The 22,544-nt window shown below is 48.7% G+C and overlaps 2 protein-coding genes across 5 annotated transcripts in view; both read left to right on the top strand.

Moving 5' to 3' along the window:
* The window catches only part of BEND5 (BEN domain containing 5), a 47,090-nt gene extending 42,438 nt beyond the window's left edge, over positions 1-4,652 (top strand). For all 4 annotated transcript variants that reach the window (XM_059898356.1, XM_059898379.1, XM_059898374.1 and 1 more), the window contains one exon: positions 4,476-4,652. In XM_059898356.1, coding sequence (XP_059754339.1) covers positions 4,476-4,633 — 158 coding nt within the window. In that variant the 3' untranslated portion in view covers positions 4,634-4,652. The remainder of the gene's footprint in view (positions 1-4,475) is intronic.
* Positions 1-22,544, top strand: part of AGBL4 (AGBL carboxypeptidase 4) — a 1,384,112-nt gene that overhangs the window by 1,174,545 nt on the left and 187,023 nt on the right. The window lies entirely within an intron of this gene.

The following is a 22,544-nucleotide window of genomic DNA, read 5'->3' as shown; positions in this document are numbered from 1 at the left end:
TCTGGTCTGCACATCCTGCCTCCTTGTCATTCAGAGAGGCCTTCCCCGACGGCCCGGGCTGATGAAGTAGCCTTTCCATTGCTCTCTATCACGTCACCCTCCCTAAAGTCTCTGCAGAGCATTTCTTATTTACTTGTTTCTTTGCTTGATGATTGTCTTTTTCCCCACCTCCATTAGAACATCAGCTTTATGAGCATCTTGCTCAGGGCCAGCATATAGTCAGTGTTCAATAAATATTTGTTGAATCGGTGACTGATTCCCACATCTGTATTTGACCTCAGTTCACACTTCCACGTTCCTGATCCATACATCCAGGTGCCCACTGGCCCTCTCCTCCCGGATGTCCACGTGACGCTGGCACATCTGCACCACTCACTGCTCTCTCCTTTTCCTTCTCCCCAAAGCCTTCTGCCCCTCTGTGTTCCCTGTCTTGATAAATGACACCACCTGCCAGGGACCCAGAGAGGCCTCATTCCTGACTCTTCCACGTGCCCGCTCTCCATCTGTTCTGCCCCCAAATACCTTTTAAACCGTCCACTTGTCTCCATACCCATCGCACCTCACGTAGTCCAGGCCACCTCACTTCTCCCCTGCCTTACTCCAGCACTGCCAGACTCCTCTCTCCATTTGTAACCAGAGTGATCTTTCAGAAACCCAGTATGATCCTGTTACCACCACCCCGTCACAGCCAGTCCCTGGTGCCCATTATTAAAGGGTAAGCTTCTTAACGTGTCGTAAAAGCGCCTTCATAATCTGGCCCCTGGCTCTAGCTCCAGCTTATTTTTCAGCAATATTCCCCTTGTTCACTAAGTTCTTAGCATAATGGACTGCTGTATTCCAACAAGCCTTGTCCCCTCTCACGTTAGGGAATTTGTAAATGCTATTCCTGGCACCTGGAACATAGATCAGACTGCCCACCCGACACGCGTGCTGCTCTGCCGGGCTAGCTGCTACTCACCACCCAGGTGTGCTTAGGAGAACCGTCCTTCAGGAAGCCTTCCCTGACCTCTCAGGGTGGGGGGATCCTTCTGTTGTATGTCCCAGAGCACCCCGTGCCTACCTCTGTTCTCTTCTTGCTGTATCTTTGCCTCCCAGGTGCCGGGTCAAGCAACCCTTTAGAGCCCATAACTACTTGCCATGCCGGTGAATGAGAAGGAAATCGACTTGCCCAAGGTCATACAACGCGTTAGATCAGAGCTGAGCTGAACTGGGCTTTCAGGCTTCCCATTGTCTCCAGGGCTTTCTTGTCTTACCAAAATACAGTGTTGATTTGTTTTTTCTTTACTACAGCTAGGCAGGTTTGAAGCCTGTCTCCCATCCCACCATACACTCCCCATTTTTAGGCTAATTATTTGAGCTCTTCCAGATTGCGTTTGACTGGTTCTTCCCATGCAAGCTGTCTGCTGGATTGAGATTGTTTGTATTTATTTTGTATGATTTTACCACATTTACTCGCATTTGCCATATCAAAATGACAAAAGCCTTGGTGCTCACAGGGTTGGTGAGGATCTTCTCTCTTTGGTTTTAAAGGCACTCCTTACCGTGTAGCAGAGGGACGTGGTGAACGCTGACACTGCTTTAGAAGGATGACAGCAGGAGGGCTGGAGGAGAGTCTCGCTTTAATGACAAGCTCCAGAATGACAGTTAAACCTTATTAAGGTCAAATGACCTTTTGCAGAGTGTCTGAGTTTTCAAATGAGCCACAGCGTTGAGTTCTGGTTAATTTTTATAACTTTTTTAATAGGACCCATTAGCGCTGTTATAAACCTTGTTAATTAAGCAGTAATCTCAAATGCTCCCTTGCAGAGGGAGACTTTCCTGGCAGCTGCAGGTGATTAATATCTGGAGTCTAACGAAAGCCTTTTAATCAACCTCAGGGACCGTTCAGTGCTCTTACCCTCAGGAAACGAGAATGATTGGGATTCTGTGGGCGCCTCTGAAAACCTTCCTCCATCTGTACCTTGCTCTTCCTGCCTTCTCTCCAGCTCATGCCGGGGCCTCTCAGGACCATCACACTCACTCCCCTGCCCCCTTCTCTCTCCTTTGCCTCTTTACCCACCCTATTACCTTCCAGAGAACTAGAGACCTAGAGCTGGAAGAATCTTCTTAGATGATTGGATTTGACATCCTGCTTTCAGAGAGTAAGACTGAGACCCAGAGAGGTTCCCACTCGAGGTGGCACAGCAACTAGGGTTAGAGCCAGATTCAAACCCCTGAACTTGGAAACAGTCCTCTGCACGGGGTGTCTTCCTCGTTTGGTTGAGCTTCCAGCAACGTCACTGCGAGTGTCGGCTTCCCCCTGGCCCTGGGCTGGGGAGGGAACCCCGTGTTCGGGTCTGTAGGTGAGACAGTGTGGTCACAGTTCTATGAGATTGTGATCAGGGCTTTGATAGAGAAAAACCCAGGCGAGTATGGAAGCACTGAGGGTATAGGCAGAATGGGGTCTCCCGACTCAACCTGGTAGGTTCCAAGCAGGTTGAATCTGGAAGAATGGGTGGGGTTTAGGCAGGTGAAGGATGAGACCAGGGTAATCGGTAATCTGGGAGGAGATGAGCAAAGACTGATTTGTGGGATAGCCTGGAGTGGGTCGGGAAATGCAGGTGGCGTCAGCAGAGGTAGAACCTTCTCATCTCATTCCCTGTGGAAAGGCCAACACAAGACAAAGTGCAGATTAGTCAGGTTGGAAGCAGCCAGGAAGTAGTGAAGGTCAACTAAAAGCTTTCAAAGGCTTCTCTGTGCAAACCCTGATCCGCAGGGAGGAGATGGTGCCCCAAAGAAAGAAGGCCTATAGCACATGCCCCTGCAGCCTGGACGGCAGCAGTAGGCAGGCTGGCCACGTGCCCAGGAAGGGCTCAGAGCGGAGGCCGCAGGGGATCGTGCTTGTGCTTACCTCCTCTCTGCAGGCCTCAGCCATGTCCCGTGTGAGTGGAGGGGTTAGCACAAGTTAGTCTCCATGGTCCCTCCTAGTGCCGATGTTCTGCATCACTAACAGGATTGCCTGCTGTGCACTGGCCTGGTAGACAAGACTTTGTTGGTCCTGCATGGCAGTTCCTCAAGACCGGGCTGTCACTCCTGTTTTATAGGTCAGGAGGCTCAGGTTCAACCAAGTTAAAAATCTTGCCCACGATTACATACCCCAGTGGTGCATTCCCCACCCACACCCCTAGTCCCCTTATGTCCACAATTTCCCCTCAGGTTTCCCAAGCAAAGCATTCATTCATTTATTCATTCATTCAACATACACTTACTTTATCTTGCCCCTGTGCCAGGCGCTGTGCTAGGCCCTGGGAACGAACAGTGGCATATACATAACACAACTGTAGTAACCTCATACAGGTGCAGTGCTCCTTACAGTTTGAGGAAGGCTTGCAAAATGTTTGTTTCACATCCCTCATGGCAGCCTGAAAAAAGATCATGTGTGGTTTGTTATCCTTGTTTGTGAGGTGAGGAATCTAGGGCAATGATTCGCCTCAGGTCCCCATGCTAGGAAGTAGGCCAAAGCCCAGCTTCAGTCACGTCCTGTCTGAGGCTCACTCCCTGCTTCCTCACAGCAAATGGCAGAGTCAGTAAAAGTGGCCATCCTCAGCCTCATTAGTAATCACCTCAGTGAGGTACCACTTCACGCCCGCCAGGTTGTCAGAACCTTAATAATCTGGCGTGGAGTGCTGTTGGAGATATGGGGCAGGCAGTCCTTGCACACACTACTGTTAGGGGTGCCAGGCGGCACAACCATTGTGGAAAACAGTTTCCCACGTATCACCTAGTAAAGTGTAGTATGCACACACCCTAACACTGGGCAGTTCCAGCCTAGGCCCGTACTGAGCATTTCCTGCATGTTTGCCCCAAGAGACACGGCTCAGGGTGCCTGTAACTGCAGAACATGGGAAACCATCCAAGTATCCATGGACAATAAAGTGGGTCAGCCGATCGTGGACCAGTCACACAGTAGAACACTACTCATCAGTGAAAGTGAATGACCTGCAGCTATACGTACACTTCAGCATGGGTGACTCTCAAAACTGGAATGTTGAATGAAAAAAAAAAGTCGGATATACAGAGTATGGATACACTTGTAAAAAGTTAAAAATGGGAAAAGTAGACAACACGTTATTTAAGGATGTATGCATATGTGTTAACACGAAAAGAAAATCAAAAATTGAGGAGAGTGGTTACCTCTGGTGAGGACAAGGAGAGGATGGTATTGGGGAAGGGCATATAGGGGCTTCAGAGGGACCAGTAATGGTGTCCTGTTAAGCAGGGGAGTGGACACATGGGTGTTGTATCATTATTTTTAAAGTATAAATTTACAGTGTATATCTACTTTGTGTTGAAAAATTTAAAATACAGCCATGCCAGATATGTGAATTGGTACTTTGGAAGTATGTCAGGAGACACATTTTCCTTTCTCCCCCTTAAAGATATGCACTCGAATGTACCATTAATCCTTGGCTTTCTTGTTTCTTTTCCCTGTCTAGAGTGTTTGTACGACAGAATAGCACAAGAAACTGTGGATGAAACTGAAATTGCACAGAGACTCTCCAAAGTCAACAAGTACATCTGTGAAAAAATCATGGATATCAATAAATCCTGTAAAAATGAAGAACGAAGGGAAGCAAAATATAATTTGCAATAAACTTTGGATTTTTCATAAAGCCTTCTCGTTTTCCTTGTGTGGCATGTGATTTGCGGGCAATGGTGTTGTCCAGATCAGACCCCACCATGCGTGGTGGTGTGTGGGTGGGGAGCCAGTAGGTTTCTGAGGTCAGCGCCTTGTTCTGAACTTGGACTTCCCACTCCAAAGAAGGCAGATGGATTTGCTGAGACTCAGGCAGCAACCTGGCGCCAGTGTTGTTCTGGGGATGGTGAAAGCGCTGTCTTTTCGGAGGGGGATAAAGTGTCTCTGAGTTGCCTATCACTTGGCCAAGAGTTTGAGCTGATATTTTTACCATTCAAGGACTTTTATCTTTGTTCCTCTATTTTGTTCTCTAATAAAGCTTCATTAATTCTTTGCTGTAGACAATCATTAGCCTCATTTATTTAAGGATGGTTGTTAAGTGTACAGTGGAGGTGACCAGTGTCCTTTGAAGGGTGGAACATTCAGGCTGAAGGAGAGAAAATTCATAAGGGATGTGGTTACTGTCTCCAGATCTGAAGGGCTGTCTCGTAGCAGATTACTTTCTCTTACCTCAAAGGACAGATCTAGGACCTGTCACTCAAGGTGATCTGAGATTCAGCTTTCCTGATAATTTGAGTCAATCTTTGTAAAGGAGTGTCAGGGGGTGGTAATTTTAGATGTGGTTCAGGGTTACCTTCAGAAAGTCAGGGGCAACGTCACCTGGTGTCGGTTCATTCATCCTATCTTGTATCTCAAATGATCTTTCAAGTTGCATAATATTTATCTCTTTCAGTAGCTGCGTCTCTAAAGTGCCTGGTGCCCAGTCAAGCAAACCACATTTGATCTTCCTGTTGATTAACACTTTCCTTTCTGTAATGCCTATGAAGTCTGCATAGTATGTTGGAAATGGCAAGGGCTTGGGGCTGAGGAGTTTGGGTTCCAAACCTGGTCCACTGCTTGCTTTGGGCTTAGCGTAACCTCTTGAGTTTCAATCTTCCGTTCTGTAAAAAGGAGATAATATCTACTTTGCAGAGTTGCAACGTTGCAGAGTTGCTATAAGTTATAGAGCACTATATATAAGTGCTCAGTAAATGTTGGTAGTCATTATTTTCTTCATTTCTGGTTATTGGCTTTTAGGCATTGGTTGGAAAACTTTGGCCTCTGGTTTCTCTAATTGTTTATCCACTAAACCATTAGATTACTGGTGGTCTATTAGCGAAAGCTCAGGGTCACTAGGGTGAGTAGTGGAGGTGGTTACCTCTTTGAGGAATTTCATTTTAGTACATAAAATAATTCTTTGCAATCTGAAATATTATATGCTTGCTAATAGGATGTATAGGCATGAACTTCCTTTTATGGTATTTTCCCAGTTCTCCAGAGACTAGCGGTGTGATCTTGGACCAGTCACTTAACTTCTCAGAGTCCTTACCAGTACAATGAGGAAAATAATGCATACCTCACAGGCTATGTGGATAATTAAATAATAATAACAACAATAACAGATACTTAATATGTGCCAGGACTTTTCTAAGTGTACAACAATAACAGATACTTAATATGTGCCAGGACTTTTCTAAGTGTTTAACAAAAGTTAATTCATTAGGTAAGTAAAGTTTGTGACACTTAGTAGTGTTCAGTGAACTCTTGTTATTAAGATGTGTTAATGGCAGGGGAGCAGCTTGGGCATGAGTAGTGTGAATGCATGAGAGGCTGGGAAAAAGTATACATGATTTGAACTCATCCCATTTCCTTCCTAAGCATGGCGAAGATAACAAACACCCAGAGGCTCCTTTTCCCTACAAAGACTAATAAGATATGATACCTGCTTTATAGGTGCTTTTAGGTTGGAAGGGAAAATAGTCATCGAAATACCTGTTTAAAAAGGCTATGACATGTGAAAGTGCTTTGCGTAATGTATGACACATACATCAGGGACAGAACAGGTTGTGAAAGATTGTGGGATCTGATTGTGACTTTACCGCTTCTGGGAAGGTCACTTGACCATTCTGGAGCTCGTTTCTTCTAAAGTGGAGATAATGATCCCTAAGTCAGGGTTATTGTGGAGAGTAATCCAGGTAATATCTGGGAAAAGAGCTGCATAAGTCTCAAAGAGCCATGCAGATATTTGTTAGCTGTCCTTAGCTTGCGAGGCAGAATGAAATCAAAAGTAGATGTGACAAAGAAGGACATAAGAGCTGTTTCTGATGGGGAATTGGGGCAGGGGAGGGGGCAGGTGTTTTTACACCCTAGTTAGACAGACTTTTTGAGCACCTGTTGTGTACCTGGTGCCCTGTGACTGTTATGTGAGGGCAGGGCCACCATTCTTACACCCATACAAATGAGGAAATGGGCTCAGAAAAAGTTAAGTAACTTCTTGGCCAAGGTCCCAGAGTTGTCAGCAGTGGAGCTGGGTCAGAATCCAGGTCTGTGGAAATTCTGTCCTTTTACCTCTTCCCTCGAAAGCTGAGTGGAATATTATGGTCTGGGCTGAGAATCTAGCCATGTAATCTCAGGGCATATTTAGGAGAGTCCCAACTTAAGTAATCAACCAATGGAAATCGGTCTCATTATTTCAAGCCATTTGAAGGGATGGGGAATAATAGTACCGTTTATGAGGATCCACAGTTTTATTACATTCAAATACATACACAAAACTCAAGTTCATTTTGTGTAGTAGGGAGTTTCCCAAACTTACCCCGTCATGAGAATTTGCTGAGGTACTTAAAATACAGATTCCTGGGCTTTGGTTTAGGGAGCTGGATTCAGTAGGGCTGGGATAGAGCTGGGAGCATGTGTTTTAACACAAGTGCCAGTTTTGAATAACACCAGTCTAGTAGACAGCATTAGAAGTCCTGTTTTAACAAAGGGACAAGAGTGTTTCCTAAGTAAAAAGACATGCTCCTTCTAAAGTGCATGACAATATTTGAAATTGAGAATAAATGTCCTCTTAAGCAGCTGAGGATCTGCCCTAACACCTTGTTTAGAGTTTCTCTTTCATGCTCACCAAATGCTGTTTAGTTGGACATGATGCAGAAGGTGACTTTCAGTGTAGGTGCCAATGATTTTCCCCTCACTTTTACACTTAGATTCTTTCTTTCACTTCCAGTGACAGACCAGTGAGTTGTGGAGGACAAGACAGTCAATCTTGAACTGGCAGAGCCTGAAACGATGAGGTGTGGGCCCTGTTTACAGAAGCCCCGGCCACAAGTTCTCTGTTGCCAGACCAAACAGAAAGATGTGGCTTGTTTTTATTTTCTAGCTGAGGAAAGTGTGTTGTTAGTGACTGTTATGTGCCCATGGGTTTCTTAGATGCATTTCTAAATTGTGACTTTTTTGGTAATTATAAAGAAATGAAAACCACTTTATAAAAATTTTTGGAAAAATAAGGGAAATGTTCCAAATTGCACAGCTGCAAGCATTGTGATGTATCTCTTCTAGTCCTTCATTTAAGAGCGTAAATGTGTATTTTACATACCTGTGGTCATAGCATATGATCAGGTTTGCATCCTTCCCTTTCTTTTTAACATACTTCCCTATTGCTCCATGAAATTTATAGCCATCAATTCGAACATCCCCCCGGTGAATGGACATCAAGCTACAGTTGGGTAGACCACCTGGTCGGCTGTGGGGCTGACCCACAGGGCTGCCAGCTCATGGAAGCTCTCTCTGCACACTTGGGTCCAGCATGTAATTAAAGTGCCCCAGGGAGAGTGGATAAATGGCCGCCAGTGTTACAGGTGGTTTTCCTCTCTCCTCTCCCCACGCCCACTCGGTCCTCACCTGTGTGTGTGCCTATCCTGTCTCTGACCTGCTCTGACCTCTTACACTGTGACCTTGGCCTTCAAACCTGCCTTTGGCCCTCCAGACACCCTGTGCTCATCCCACAGCGTGCAGTGCTCATGAGCTTTTCCCTGTGCCCTTCCTTGAATTTTTAGGTTGTTTATAAATTAAACATCTATGAAGATTTTTGTGTGCACAGTTTTTTTTTTTCCTCTTTATATTTTCTATCAGGTTCTTAGGTTCGTTTTACCTGGGTCAAAAAGAGTACCACTTTCATCATTCTTGGTACATATAATGGGCATGACCGTGTTTTAATTATTTTGCCAACCTAACAGGTGAAAATTATTACCTCGTTACATTTTCTTTGATTACTTCTGAGACTGCACATCTCTCCAGAGTTTGGTTTCTTGTTTACACAAAATAAAAGCTTAACCTGTGAGCATTTCCAGCAGAATTCATTTCATTTTCTGTATATAGTTTTCTCTGGACCAATGTGTTTACCTTGGGCATATTTTTACTTTTACATCTGCAAATAGACATACCAACAGGTCTTTTCATCACTTCTGTTGAAGAGATTAATCAGTTTCTGCCAAACAGCTTCATAGGCTCATGAAACCTAAGTGTCAAAAGTGAAGTTCGAGGTCCTCCACTCAGATCTCCTCTCCACTGAAAGCAAATGCCTTTCCAGACCATGCTGGAATTCTTCCAGGCATGGAGAATTCATCTTCCTACCCAAGAGTCCCTCCAATTATTGTCATCACTGAGAAGTTCTTCTGCTGAGCTAAAAATCTACTTCCCTGAGACTTCTGAGGTCACTCAAATTCTCTCCTCTAAGTCATGCAAAATGCTTCTGCTTATAGCCCTTTGCAGAGTTGAAGGTGGCAATCATGTCTCTTCACAGACTAATAAGTAGCTCATATTCTGTTCTGCCATCTCTCACATGGGAGAGGCAGTGCAGGAAAGAGTGAGGACTCTGGATTTAGACAGCCCTGTGTTCAAATCTTGACTGCCACTTACTAGTATGTGACCTTGAAGAAGTTCTCAATCTCTCTTGGCTTTAGTTTTCTCATTTTAAAAGTGGGAATATAACACCTATCTCACAGGGTTGTATATAGAGCTATACAAGATAATGTGAGTAAAGCACCTAGGCATTCAATATCTCTTAGTTCCCTAATCCTAAGAACTCTGACCATCCTGCTTGCTCTTTTATGGATGCGCCACTAAAAGGTAGGGTTCAGGACTGGACACTGCTCTAGGTAGGGTCTGACCAGTACTAACTAGAGCAGGTTGTCATCTCTTGCTCCTGGATGGCATATCTCTTTTAAAAAGAGTGCCCTAAACTTGAATTAGCATCTTTAGCAATAGAACTGTCTCACGTTGAGCTTATGGTCACCAAATACTGTCCTGCTGCCTTTTTTGGCTAACACAATACTTATCCCTTTAGTTCACTGTGTTGTAAGAGAACGAGCATAGATTTTGATGACAGAGGAACTCACACCAAATTCAAATCCTGACTTCATTATTTATTAGACTAGAGGAAATTGGGCAAGTTCCTAAATCTTCTAGCCCCAGTCACCTTGTCCGTTATGCAGTTGTTAATGTAACTACACTGACCCCCCACGGTACCAGACCTACAGCCCTCACTATCCCAGTTGCGGGCTGCAGTAAATGTGGTTGTTTTTTGTTCCCTTTTTCCTTCCCTTATTCACTTTAGCAGCTATTTATACCCCCCTCACCTCAACTGTGTGTTCTTAAATGTATTTCTTAAACAAAATACCGGATTTTGCATGCATCCCGGTTCCATTTCATCTTATTGGTTTCGGCCCAACATTCCAGCTGGTTGAGATCTTCTTTTCCATTTGTGTTTAAAATACAAAACAAAATTTGAGGAAAGCCAAAGCCAAAAAAGAAATCGAGCCATAATCCCAAGAACCAAGCCCAACAACACATTCACTCCTGGGAGCCCCTCCTGTCTGTCCAGGGCAGTACCTCTTTGTTCACGGCAGTTGGCCAGCCTCCCGTGATCCTGCCTTGTTCATTTAACATCATATGGCAAACATTTCCCCCTCTGCTGCCTGGTTTGTGTAGCTGCCATTTCAATGCCCTTCCTGACACTGGGTCATGATTACCTTCTTATCTCCTCACTGTACATTTTATCGTCTCTAGTTTCTTGCTATTAGAGATAATGCTGTCATGATCATTTATAGTTGTTTGTGTCTTGAATTCCCAGGAGTGAGCTAATTAAAGGGCAAGAACATTTTTATAGTCTTTTCCATGTTGTTGTTATATCTATGTTTGTTATATTAGCCCTCAAAAAGGTCAAGCCAGGTCTCAAGGTAGGTGCACGTGCCATTTCTGCACAACTTCACCAGTGTTTGGAATTTTTAAAGAAGGTTGGCCAATTAGCTTTCTCTACAAAAGTACTTTTTCAACTTCTTCCTATGTGAATTGTCGATTCATATGTTTGCATGTTTGAGATCCTCATGGAATTTTATTCTATGTTATATTCTTCCTCCCAGTTTTATAGCATAGAAATATGATCTTTTGTATCTTCACCAAGTTATCAATAATAATGGTTAGGTCAGTGAAAAGAAAAGAACCGTGTGGTCCTCCACTAAAGACCCCACTTTTCTTTACCAGTTACTTTCTCTGAGCTGGATTATTCTCGTAACTCCTCCATCTAGATGTGATCAGGGAAGACCTCTAAGATGTAACATTTGAGCTTACGCCAGAAGGACGAGAATGGCCATGAGGAGATGATTTGTCTGTCGGTCCATCTCCTCCCCATTCATCTTCAACGAGTTGAATATCTCTAGTCTGTGCCCACCACTCCAACAGGCATTGCTGGTTGGGTCCAACAGGGAGTCACACCTCAAGGGTGGTTCGAAACCCTGTGTTCTTTCCACCATTCCAGAATGCACTCTTTTGGCCATATCCAATCTGGTACCCTGGGCATGTTTCCATTTCAGTAGCTAATGGGGAGAGAGATTCAGTATTCTAACCTCACCAACATCTGTATCCAGAAGTTCCCCCATGAGTAATTATGGAATCATTCAGTCATTTCACAAATATCTGAGTGTCTACTAGGTGTCAGTCACTAGTCTAAATGCCTGAGACATATTAGTAAAGACAAAGACTTTAAACTCTAGAGGGAATGGAATGAGATGGGTAGGAAGATAAATGGTAAATGTAATAAATAAGAAAACTGTAGAAAGTGATAAGTGCCATGAAAAAAGGCAAAAGCAGAGCAGGGAGGCAGATTGAGTGTGTGGTGGGGAGAAGTGGAGCGCCCCGGAAGCTGAGATCAGCATGGGGTAACAAGCCCTGTCCAGGGCCCCTGCCACGGGTGTGGACGTATCCAAGGAGTGTGAGAAGTATGGGACATTAAATCTGTCCTGTCTACCTGGAGCCTCACTTTTATTCCAAGATGTGCGCTCATTCGTGCCTGGGTCGTTAACTATAGAAAACCTATCCTCCCCCGTCTTGAAGACTCAGCTCAAATATTTCCTCTAAGGAACTGTTTCCACCTCTTCCCAGAAGGACTCCCTCCCTTCTCTAGTTTTCCACATCTCCTCCTTTCCTTCCCTGCCAGTCCCAACCTTCCCAGCATCTTAACGCTCCGAGCATTGTGTTGTAATGTCTATCTAGTTGTCTCTTTCCCTGAGGCAGTCAGCAAACTGAGAGCAGGACTGTGTAAATTCATCTCTGTACCCCTTTGCGGAGCCCCTACTGTGTGCTAGGTGCAGGAGATATAGATATGGACAATATTTGTTTAATTAACTAGTATTTATTGAGCACGTACTATGTTTTAGGCGCTGTCATTATTTTATTTCTCACACAACACTGTGAAGCAGATACTATGACCATCTGCATTTCACAGATGAGGAAACGGACTTAAAGAGGTTGAGTAACTGGCCCAAGATGGCACCACCATGACCAGGAGGATCCGGGACTGGCATGGAAGCCTGAGTGCCTCCAATGCCTGGTGTCTTTACGACCGTGCTTTGGGCGACCTTAGATCGCTCGTGGACACAAACTATTTCTTCTGTGTGGACCTTCCTGGCCACCTCTGCTCCATGACCTTCTCCTTCTCCTCCCTCCAGGAGGTCTTCAGTGCTCCCTCCACGGTCTGGGTGGGGACGCCTCCCCCTGCTCTGTGGCACCCTCGCATGCCCTCTGCTGGCCTTGTCAGCCCATATTGTCATTGTGCGTCCATCTTTCTCACTGTGAGCCCTTCAAGGCAGGACCACTGTGTGTTCATATCTGAGCCCCGGGCCCAGCACTGAGCCCAGTGCTGATGAAATTCCCTAGAATCCTGGCCCCTGATGACCACAGGTGTGGGAAACCAGGGACCGAAGCAGTTCTTTCTGCCTGGGGATTTAAGAACTTGAGGGATGAAGAAAGTCCTTCAGAGGGTGTCATGAGACCTTCCTGGTCTTGTTCCCCCAGGAGAGACTGTCACCAGGTCAAGAAAGGAGGAAAGGATTTGGCAGAGGTTAAATTTGAGGAATCTGACCTCACACTGCCTGGGTCTCACCCCGGGATCTACCGATTACCAGCCCTGCAACCTTGGGCAAGTTATTTAATTGGTTTGGGCTTCAGTTCCCTCCGCCATAAAATGGAGGGGTCAGTTCCTACGAGCATTAAGTTAATTTCTATAAAGTACTTAGAACTGTACCTGACACATAGCACTGTGTAAATGTCTGCTGTCCCTGTGAACAAGGGGCAGGAGGTGGAAGCAGGTAGGTGTTTCAAGGAGTGGAGGTGAAGTTGGTATTGGGGGAGGAGGCTGGAGAGGTGGGTAGGAGCAGGGTCCTGGGAGGGCCTTGGTCCCAGGCTGAGGTGCTGGACCCTGAGGACCAAGGACAGCTGCTGAACGATCATGCTGGCAGCACTGTGGTGGCGGGTTTGGAGGGAGAGAGAAAAGTCAAGGAGGTTTCTGGAATAACCCAGGTGAGAGATGGTGAGGGTCAGGTGCCCACTCTCCTTCCTCCTTAAGTGTTGCCACTGCGAGGTGGGAACCAGGCTGTGAGCACCATCCTGCAGCCGTCCAGATGGGGAGTGCCCAGGGCAGCTGGGTCTTCATGCAGCTCCCATGCCCTGAACTCACTCTGCGCAGGCACTTGTGGGGACTCAGCCCGTGGAGGGGCGGCAGACCCAGATCAGGGAGTTGAAACGTGTCAGGAGACTGGGAGGCAGATTGCAGGGCTGTACTTGTCTCTGTGCCAGGTCTTCCCTAAGCACTTCCTTGGTGCCGTGGAAACAGTGTGGGTGTGAAATGAGACTGCGGGTTTGAACTTTCCTCCACAGCTTTTCAGTAGCATGACCTTGGCCAAGTTACTCAACCTCTGGGTCCTCAGATTTATCAACTATGGAACAAGAATAACAGTGTCAACATTTTAGGGCTGTTGCATAAAGTGCTGTGCACATGGCAGGCACATAGTAGGTGCTCATTAACAGGTACTGTCCTACCTCTCAGAGTGATAGAGGCAAGGAGGGCTGGGCACTCAGCCAGGAGCATTCCACTCGCCTGGGCTGAGGGCGGGTCTGGCACTTCCTGTCTGTGAGCCTCCGTGTCCTTGGTTATCATACATGCGTGACGGTCCCCGCGCCACCAGCCTCTGAAGCCGCCATGGCCTGGCAGCAGCGTCATGGCCAGGGCAGGGCTTGGAAACCACGAAGCACTCCAGGTGCGGAGGTAGATCTCCGTAGCCCTCCTGCTCCCCCCGCCTCTCCCTCCTGTGAGGCAGCAGATCTCAGCCTGGGATACATCCTCTCCTGAAACTGGGGGGAAGCCCCTGGCCCTGAATGTGAAAAGCGCAAGTCACTACTGAGAGGCTATCAGCGGGGGCAGCAGGGAGGCTGGAGTTCTTCTTCCCAACGGCTCTTTAAATTATTTTCATTTTGCTGACTTGTACACTTTCTGCGCTAAGGAGCTTTGGGAGATGGTTATAGGCCATTTAAGCAGAAAGCCTCATTGGCTCCAGTCTCTTTGAGGGGGGGAGGAAGAGATTTAACCCTTTGTAACCCAGCCTGGTGCTGCCTTCCACAGGGCCCAGGAGTGCGGGTGGCCTCTGCAGGGTGGGGCTGCCCTTCAGGGAACCTGGTCCAAGACCGAAGACACCCTCCCCAGATTTCCAGTGTCAGCCAATCAAAGGCACAGATGGAGCAGAAACCCAGCCAGATTTGGAGGTAGCTCCCTGGGTTTCAAATTACGATTCTAAGGTGGCTTGTTTTCTTTCTTTCTCTTGCTCTTTCATTCTTTTCTTTTTTCTTTTGTTTTTAAAATTGAGCGTTTGACCTAGACTTCCTTTTTCAGGGTGAGAAGGGCAGCTGACAGGAACCTGCTGATGCCTCTCCCATGCCCTTTCGTCTGCCCGGGATCAGGGATCTTTCCATTAGCTTTCTTGAGCCCCTCCTGTATGTCAGGATCCACACTGAAGACTTCATATATTTAATCATCACAACAAGAATATTTGGGAGTTGGTGTTACTGTCTTTATTTCTCCTGTTAAGGACACTGCAGCTCAGAAAGGTTAGAATTTTTGCACAGGGTCACACAGCGAATAAGTAAGAGGGTCAAGATTCAAATCCAGGTCCTTCTGAGACCAAGTCCACTGTTCTTTCATCACAACCTCAGTGCCTTCTAGTAATCAGCACTGACAGAGCCAGCAGGGTGCCAGACCCTGCACTGTGTGACAAAGAGGAGGGTCCCTCCTCCCCGGTTGGAGTCTAGCCGTGTTCAAGGTTCACCTACATGTGCAAGGTTTCCTTGTAAAGCAACACAGGATGGTAGAAGGTGTGGAAGCAAATGTCCGACAACAGGATAGTTATACACATTGCGCGCATGTGCATACACACACACACACCACACACACACACGTATGTTGACTTTCTTCGTAGACTGAAATACCATACAGCAAAAAATGAACCAGATCTCCATGTATCACATAAATAAATCCCAAAAGCATAGTGTGCAGTCCTAAAAGCAAGTGGTGGAATGAAACTTAGAGTTTGAGACTATGTACATAAAGTCCTAAAACATGCAAAAGGACACTATAGGTTTTTTATGGACAGACAGGTGTGCAGGCGCAGTCTGAAAACTTGGGCAGGAAGGATACAGCCCAGCTTATCAGGGTTGGGGGATGGGGAAGAGTGCAAAAGAGGCTTCTGTAATGTTTTAACTATTTAAAACAAACAAACAAACAAGACATCCAAAGAAAAAAGCAGAAAGCGAGAAGGTTCCATACGTTTTGCCTGGGAGGGTAACGGGAGTGGGGTCCGCGACACACACCTCCGCTTCCATGTACCCGGAGGGCAGAGCTGGCCTGAAGCTCAGAGTCCTCTGGGGATTGGCATTAACTCCCCCCCTCACAGGCTCTTGGGAGGATTAAACAAGGGATCAGTCGAAGCATTTTCAACTGTAAAATGTTGTAGGAATGTAAACTGATGTCACACACTTCTGTGCTCTCTTCCTGTCTGTCTTCCTGAGTAGATTGTGACTTCCTGGTTTCTGATTCATGTCTTGACCCCAGCCTAAGCTCAGGGAGCGCTGCTGGCCGCGGGCCAGGACTCTGGGTCTAGCAAGCCTTGCCCGCAGTGCCTTCTCCCTGACCCACAGGCCGTCTGTTCTTGCAAGGACTGTCTGGGCTGAGGGGGAACATCTCGTCCACAGTGTCCACCCGGCGTGGACACATAAAATTGATCGCTCGGAGCAGTGTCAGGCACTGAAGGAGAGAAAGGTTGAGAAGAAACCTGTCTTGGGTCCTGTGGATGAAGGGTGAAGGATGAAGGATGCAGTAGGAAGAGCCCAGCCCTCCCAGGCTCTCACCTCTGGCCCCAGGCAAGGCACCCTCTCACCAGCATGCACGGGCTGGGAGCAAAGGCTGTGTAAGTGACCCAGTTAGGTGAATGACCTCCCTGAACTGCATCCCCACAGAACCCTTCCTTGATCCTTCCGTGACCCTATGAGGTGGTTGTCACCACTCCCACTAGGAAGATGAGGATGCTGAGGCTGGAGTGGTAATGATGGGCAGAGTCAGTTGTCAAATCCCAGCCTGGTGAATCCCAAAACCTGTGCTCTTCTCCGAGGACCTAGGTGTCTCCACGGTCTGAAGACAGAGCTGCGCCCAGAGAATCCGCGTATGGCAGCAAGATGCAAACCCCGCCCCCTCCCGTAATTCAGTCGACTGGTGGCTGAGGCAGGGACTAGAGTGAGATAATCACGTTTCAGTGCCGACCAGAGTGGTTGCCACTCAGAGGTCCCTTTGTATTTTGAAGCTGCCGTCTCTAATTAGACTTTGCCTTAATTGCAAGATTTCCATACGCCCGTGACTGCGTGCACTCTGTCTGGGGATAAACACGTCCATCAAGCATGAAGCAAATTGTGGCAGTTGCCTTGGCCCCATCATCCCGTTCGCTTGCTCCGCGGCAGTTCCTCTGGGGACGTAGCTCAACCTTCCCCTGTGAAAGTGCTCTGGGGCCCACATTTTAATCAAACGCGTACCTGCCTCTAGGAAGAAGAGTAGGGGCACGACTCAAAAGTGATTACATTTAATAACCAAAAGACCAGAAAAAGTCTGCTTTGCAATGCATAATTTCACCAGATATTTATTTGTTTCATCATGTGGCCACGTTCTATATGCTGTATGGGGACATTTTATTAAAAATGCCATTTATTTTACCTGCAGCAATAAGGGACATGCACACCTTCTTTTTTCCCTCCCCACTGTGTTAAAAGGCATTTGTGGTTATTAAATTACTCTTGATTAGAGGAATGCCTGTCTCCAAATTTACTCTGAAGCATTTCAATAAAATGGTCTCAAATGTTTATTCACTCAGCAAATACTCACCAAAGCCATTGGGGCCAGGTGCCGTGCTAGCACGGGGATAATGAGGTGGGGCAGCGGTGTCTCTCTGCCTCCCAGGAGCTCCTGGGGCATGGGACAGGGGAGTGACAGATGCATCCCAAGTCCTGGCACAGCGCCTGGCCCCTGGGGGCTACTCAAGCAGTTTTTGTTCAAGAAATGAATGAATGAATGAAGGGAAGGGTAGAGAGAAAACTCGAGCACCTCAGCGTTACAGAGCTGGGCCTGAAGCCATGTGAGGTACTGTAGGGGCATAAAACAAGGGCTGGTTGATTGTCCTTGCACGTCCTCCAGGAGGTCACTGCTGAGCTGACTCTCAGGTGAGAGCTGGGCCCTGGGAGTGGCCTAAGGCGTTACACGCAGACAGGATTGGAGAGGGAAGGTCTGCATTCCTGGACCCGTCTCCCTGCAGACGTCCACATGGCTGCCCCCACTTCCTTCAGATCTCTGCTCCATGTCCCTCATCAGAAGCGCTCTCCTCGACCACCGTCTGGAAGAGCAAGCACATCGCGCCCCACCCCAGGGCACTCTCACGTCTTCTGCTGCTGCTTTATTTTTCTCCCACCCTGATGTATGTGTTTCAATATTGTCCTAAGGTGAGGTGTCACAAGAGCAATGACTAGAAGAGAGCCTGGCATATCATAGGGGTTCAAAGTTGGATAAATGGATGGGGGGTAAATGAATGAGGGACTGAAAAAGCTTAGTGGTTTCTCAGCACCTTAAGAGGTCCAGCTTGGGGTCTGAAGTGCAGGGTCTGAGTGGGGCCTGCTGAGAGACAAGGCTGTGGGGTGATGGGGGGCCAGGGCCCCCGGGCCTGCAGGCCTTACATGCCTGTTTAATGAGCTGGACTTTGCTTTCAGGCGGCAACAGGGAGTCACTGAAGGGTGTTGAGCCCGGGAGTGACGTGGTTAGATTGGTGTTTCAGAAGGACCACTCTGGTGGAATTGTAGGTGATGAACGGGAGTGGGGGAGACCAAATTTGGGAAAAGAGTTCGGAGGCTGGTCGGATGGTCCCTGCAAGAAATGTGGGGACCAGAGCAAAGCAGTGGTTCTGGGAATGAAGGAATGGGCAGGGAAGGTCAGAATGGAAATATATATTTGGGGTTAAGCCACCGTGATCTGTTGATCGGAGGGGAGGGGGAGATGAGGAAGACTGGGTGATGACCCCCCGGTTTCTGGCTTGGCTGAGCAGGTGGGCAGTGATGTCCTCCACTGGGAGGGGACTGGGGATTTGTCTTCCCTGGGGCGCTGTGATGGGGCCATGGAGAAATACTTGTTCCAGTAGGAATCCATGGCTGAACATGAATCACATTGTTGAAAAGCACCATCCAAATGTGGGTCTCATGTTTTGCAGCCCTTGTTGAGCCCTAGAAATGCAGTTGGCAGGATTGTCTTTTGACAAAGTGATGGCCTATCTAGTGAGGGGCCACCCAGAATCTGCCTGTTTCTACCAACTGCTCGTGCCAAGGTGTCCGGCCTTCATCCCCCCTTCCCTTAAAGATCGCCAAGTAGTAATAGAATAAGCGTAGGATTTTAGTTCAGATAAATAGACATGAGTCTCACCTCCATTATGAACAAGGCTTGGGTGGGGGCATTTGTTCTCCCTAAGCCTCAGTTTCATCAACTGTAAAATGGGCATAATGATGCTGTCTATCTTGCAGTGTTATAGTGATGATCTAGTTGCGGAAGGGATGCAAGCAAGCTCAGTAAACTGAGAAGGGCCATTCAGTTGGAAGAACCCAGCAAATGCCCAAGATGAAAGGGGCGGGGGAGGGCAGGCAGGCCTAGGCCCAGGACGAAGTGCTGCTGGCAGAGGCAGAGATGGGAGCAGCTCTGCACCCAGCCTGTTCCACAGGGTCTTCCTCAGAACCTTGAAATTGGTCCCTCCAGCCAGGCTCTGTGGGACCCTTCAGAGAGGGCTGAGCTTCCCTACACACAGAGGATGCTTGGGGCTCATTCCTTGAAAAGCTTTGCCCCCAGGGAAGATCCCCATTCCCCTCATCTCATGACCCACCAGCCTCTCCTCTCCAGGCACCCTGAGCTGCTCCGTGCTTCCCCTGTCCTGCCCTCCACCCCACTCCACTCCCACGCCTCTCCAGCATGAACAAGCTTCCCCACCATCCCGGCTGCTTTGCAGAACGCTCCTCCACGGCCCTCCTGGCTGACGCCTGGCTGTTCCCTGAGGACGGCACTCCCGCTTGCACTCTTCCCACCTGTCTCTTCTGGGTCGGCTCCTGGGTCACTTCTCACCTCAGGTGACGTCTCTTCCAGGAAACTCACCGAGTGCCAGGTCCATCTAAGTGCGCCTTCCCTGGGTTACCATCTATCGGGGCCCTGCTCACATTTGATGAATTCTATTTGTTTCCATGTCTGTGCCGTCCACCAGACCAAGGCCTTCTCAAGGACAGCGACTGTGTCTTCTTACCACGTGGCCTGTGCCTTGCACAGCGTGGCACAGCAGGATGTGAGCGTCTGCCAAGAGTGCCAACACCCCTGTCTGCTGGAGACGGGGTGCTCACTGCTGTTCCTCCAGAATAAGGGGACACGGCACCCTGACGGTGGCCAGCGGGTCTTTGGTGGGGCCTGGGGGCGGCAGGCGGGGCTGCAGGAAACACTGCCCCCCAGGGTTTCCTGGGCAGCGCTGTCTGTCTCGTGTGCGCTCCTCTTTTAACCCCATTCACGGGGGCCACAGCCGCGTAATTGGATTGAGCAGACACTGACAAGGTCAATTTGACAATTTCATTAATCTTTTATTAAACACGGGCCCTGAGCTCCAGCCGGGCTCGTCTGCATGCCTCCCCGGAACGTGCCTGGCATATCCTCGTCTCGTACGCCTCCTCCAGGCTGGATGTGGACAGGGATGCCAGCGGCCGCTAGGGGCGCTCTGGGGGCAGATCTGATGCTGGGCAGGGCCCTTAACCGCTCTGCCCAGCGGCCGGGCCGGTGCAGTCGATGCCTGTTTAGCACGGTGCTGGGCATGCTCAGTGCTCTGCATTATTACTACTCGTGCTGCTACTACTGTTATCAACTCAACAACCTCAAGGGTGGAGATTCAGACCTCATTTTGCTAAGGAGGAAACTGAGTCCCAGAGAGGGCGGGGTTGTGCCCATGAACACAAAAAGCAGCAAAGAGTGGGAGTGGAAATGTTAGGAAAGGGCCAGGTCCTGAGAGCCCGTGTGCCTCCCAGGGCAGTTTTGAGGATTGGAGGCAACGGTGGATGTGATGTGACCCGCCCAGGGCCTGGCACGCAGCACACACTCAACACAGGTTTGTCAAGTGAAAGGAGGAAGGACTGCCTATGGGAAGTGTGTGTGAGCTGAAGGTTATTCTAGAATCTCAGCGAAGGGGGAGGTCACCTCCCTGGGGCAGAAGGGAGCCTTGCAGGGAACTGAGCACTTAGGATTCAGAGAAGCAGGAGGCAGAAGAGGCTCGCAGATGAGGGAGGAGCATAGACAGAGGCCGGGGTGAGTGTGGTGGGGAGAGGGAGGTGGTCCAGGAAGATGAGGCTGCAGAACAAGGCGGGGGGCCACATCCCAGGGCCTGGGGAGCCATGGAAAGGGTTCCAGCAAGGAGTCACGTCATCCAACTCGGGTTGTAGAAACCTCACTCTGGCTTCAGTGTGGAACGTTGGAGGAGGTTGGACTAGAGACAGAGAGGTCGTTAGGAGGCTGCTCAGGAATCCAGCAAGAGGAAACAGAAGCTGTAGGGATGAGGAGGGCAGGGAGGGGCCGGAAAGGGATGCCAGATACAGGGCCGTGTGACTCCCGGTGAAGACACTGCTTGCTTTGGGGCTGGGGGAGCTGGGGAGCACATTCTAGGCCAGGTCCAGGAGGTCAACACTGGGAGTACCTGTCCCTGGGCTGAGGCGGTGCAGCACTTGCTTGGAGAACCCATCTCTCTGCTTCTGAGCCTGTTAATTAGTGGGGACAGACAGGGTGTCAAATGAGGACTTCTTGGCACCACGATGCCTGGTACTTATCTCCATGACTGTAAGCTGACAGGTTCCCTTAAATAGCAAAGGTTAATGACTTTCATGGTAAGACCAGGGATGCTGGCACCACAAACTCACACACAGGAACTGACAATGTCCCCAGAGGCACAAGAGGCCATCAGAGTGCTCGGCTGGTTTGCTGTGATGTCACTCAAGGCCTGAACCAGTCTCATCTCCAACATGCAACGTTTTCTGGAATTTCTGAACATCAAGGCTTTTCTCCTTGGCTGATCTCTGCTCACCCACAAGTCCCCCAGGAGTGCGGCCCCAGCCTTGGCCATCCTCCAGTCAACAGACTCTGTGGATGCCGTCTATGGGCCAGGTCTGTGCTGGGCCACGGGACCTAGAGGGGTTCACCCACAGTCGGGCCCTGGAGGACCTCCAGTCAAGGGTGAGCAGTGGGGGCAGACAGACAAACAAGGACAGAGAGTGCCAGGAGTGGAGTATCCCAAAGAAGAGAGATGGAAGAATCTGTGTGAGAGATTGTTCATCAGGGAAGCCTTCCCAGAGGCAATGATGTTTGTGCTGGATTTTAAAGGATGCACAGGTGCGCCATAGGTAGACCAAGGGGGTGGTGAATTTTGGACATCTCTTGAAGAACTGCCTTGTGTCCTAATATTGGTCTGATATCTGGTTATAAGATCCCTAAGTGGGTGGGAGAACCCAGCCCTAGTCCTTTTTCGATCTTCCCAGGGCAGGGCCTGGAAGGTACAAAAGCCTGTTGGATGGGAAAGCTCCTGGTCTCCCTGCCCCCAAGATGAAAGAGTGGAGGGAAAGAAGGGAGCAGGGGATGGAGAGAGAATGAATGGAGGTTCCCCAGGAGGGATCCTTAAACCCCCTCTGACCAGGGTCTTCCCTGCTGGGAAACCCTCCACAGCTCCCTGCCACCCCAGGATGAAACCCAGCCTCTTCGCTCGATCAAAACCCTTTGTATCTGGTCTCTGATGGCTCACCGGCCAGCTCTCCCCCTCATGCTCCCGTCCCTCCTCCAAATGCAAGGCCCCACACCTTCACGCTGGCCCCAGACAGTTCCCACCTTCAGGCCTCTGTCTACCTGCTTCCTCTGCCTGAAGGTCTGTTTTATCCTGTGCATACATCCTCCATGTCCTTCTAACTGCAGTAAGAAGTCTTCCCCAGGAGAACTTCAGTGCCCAGAGCCTTGTGCCACCCCTGCTGTTCCTCTCCTCCCTCCAACACAGGGAAGTGCTTTTCATCAAGGTTGCATCTGCTGCTTACCTGCTTACTTAGGGCTGTATAGTGAATGAGTAAAGGTGCAGCCCCTCCAGTCAGA

This window comes from Balaenoptera ricei, chromosome 1 (genome assembly GCF_028023285.1).
Source record: "Balaenoptera ricei isolate mBalRic1 chromosome 1, mBalRic1.hap2, whole genome shotgun sequence".
NCBI lineage: Eukaryota > Metazoa > Chordata > Mammalia > Artiodactyla > Balaenopteridae > Balaenoptera > Balaenoptera ricei.
Note: the sequence above shows the minus strand (reverse complement) of the source record. Positions and strands in the feature narration are given on the sequence as shown.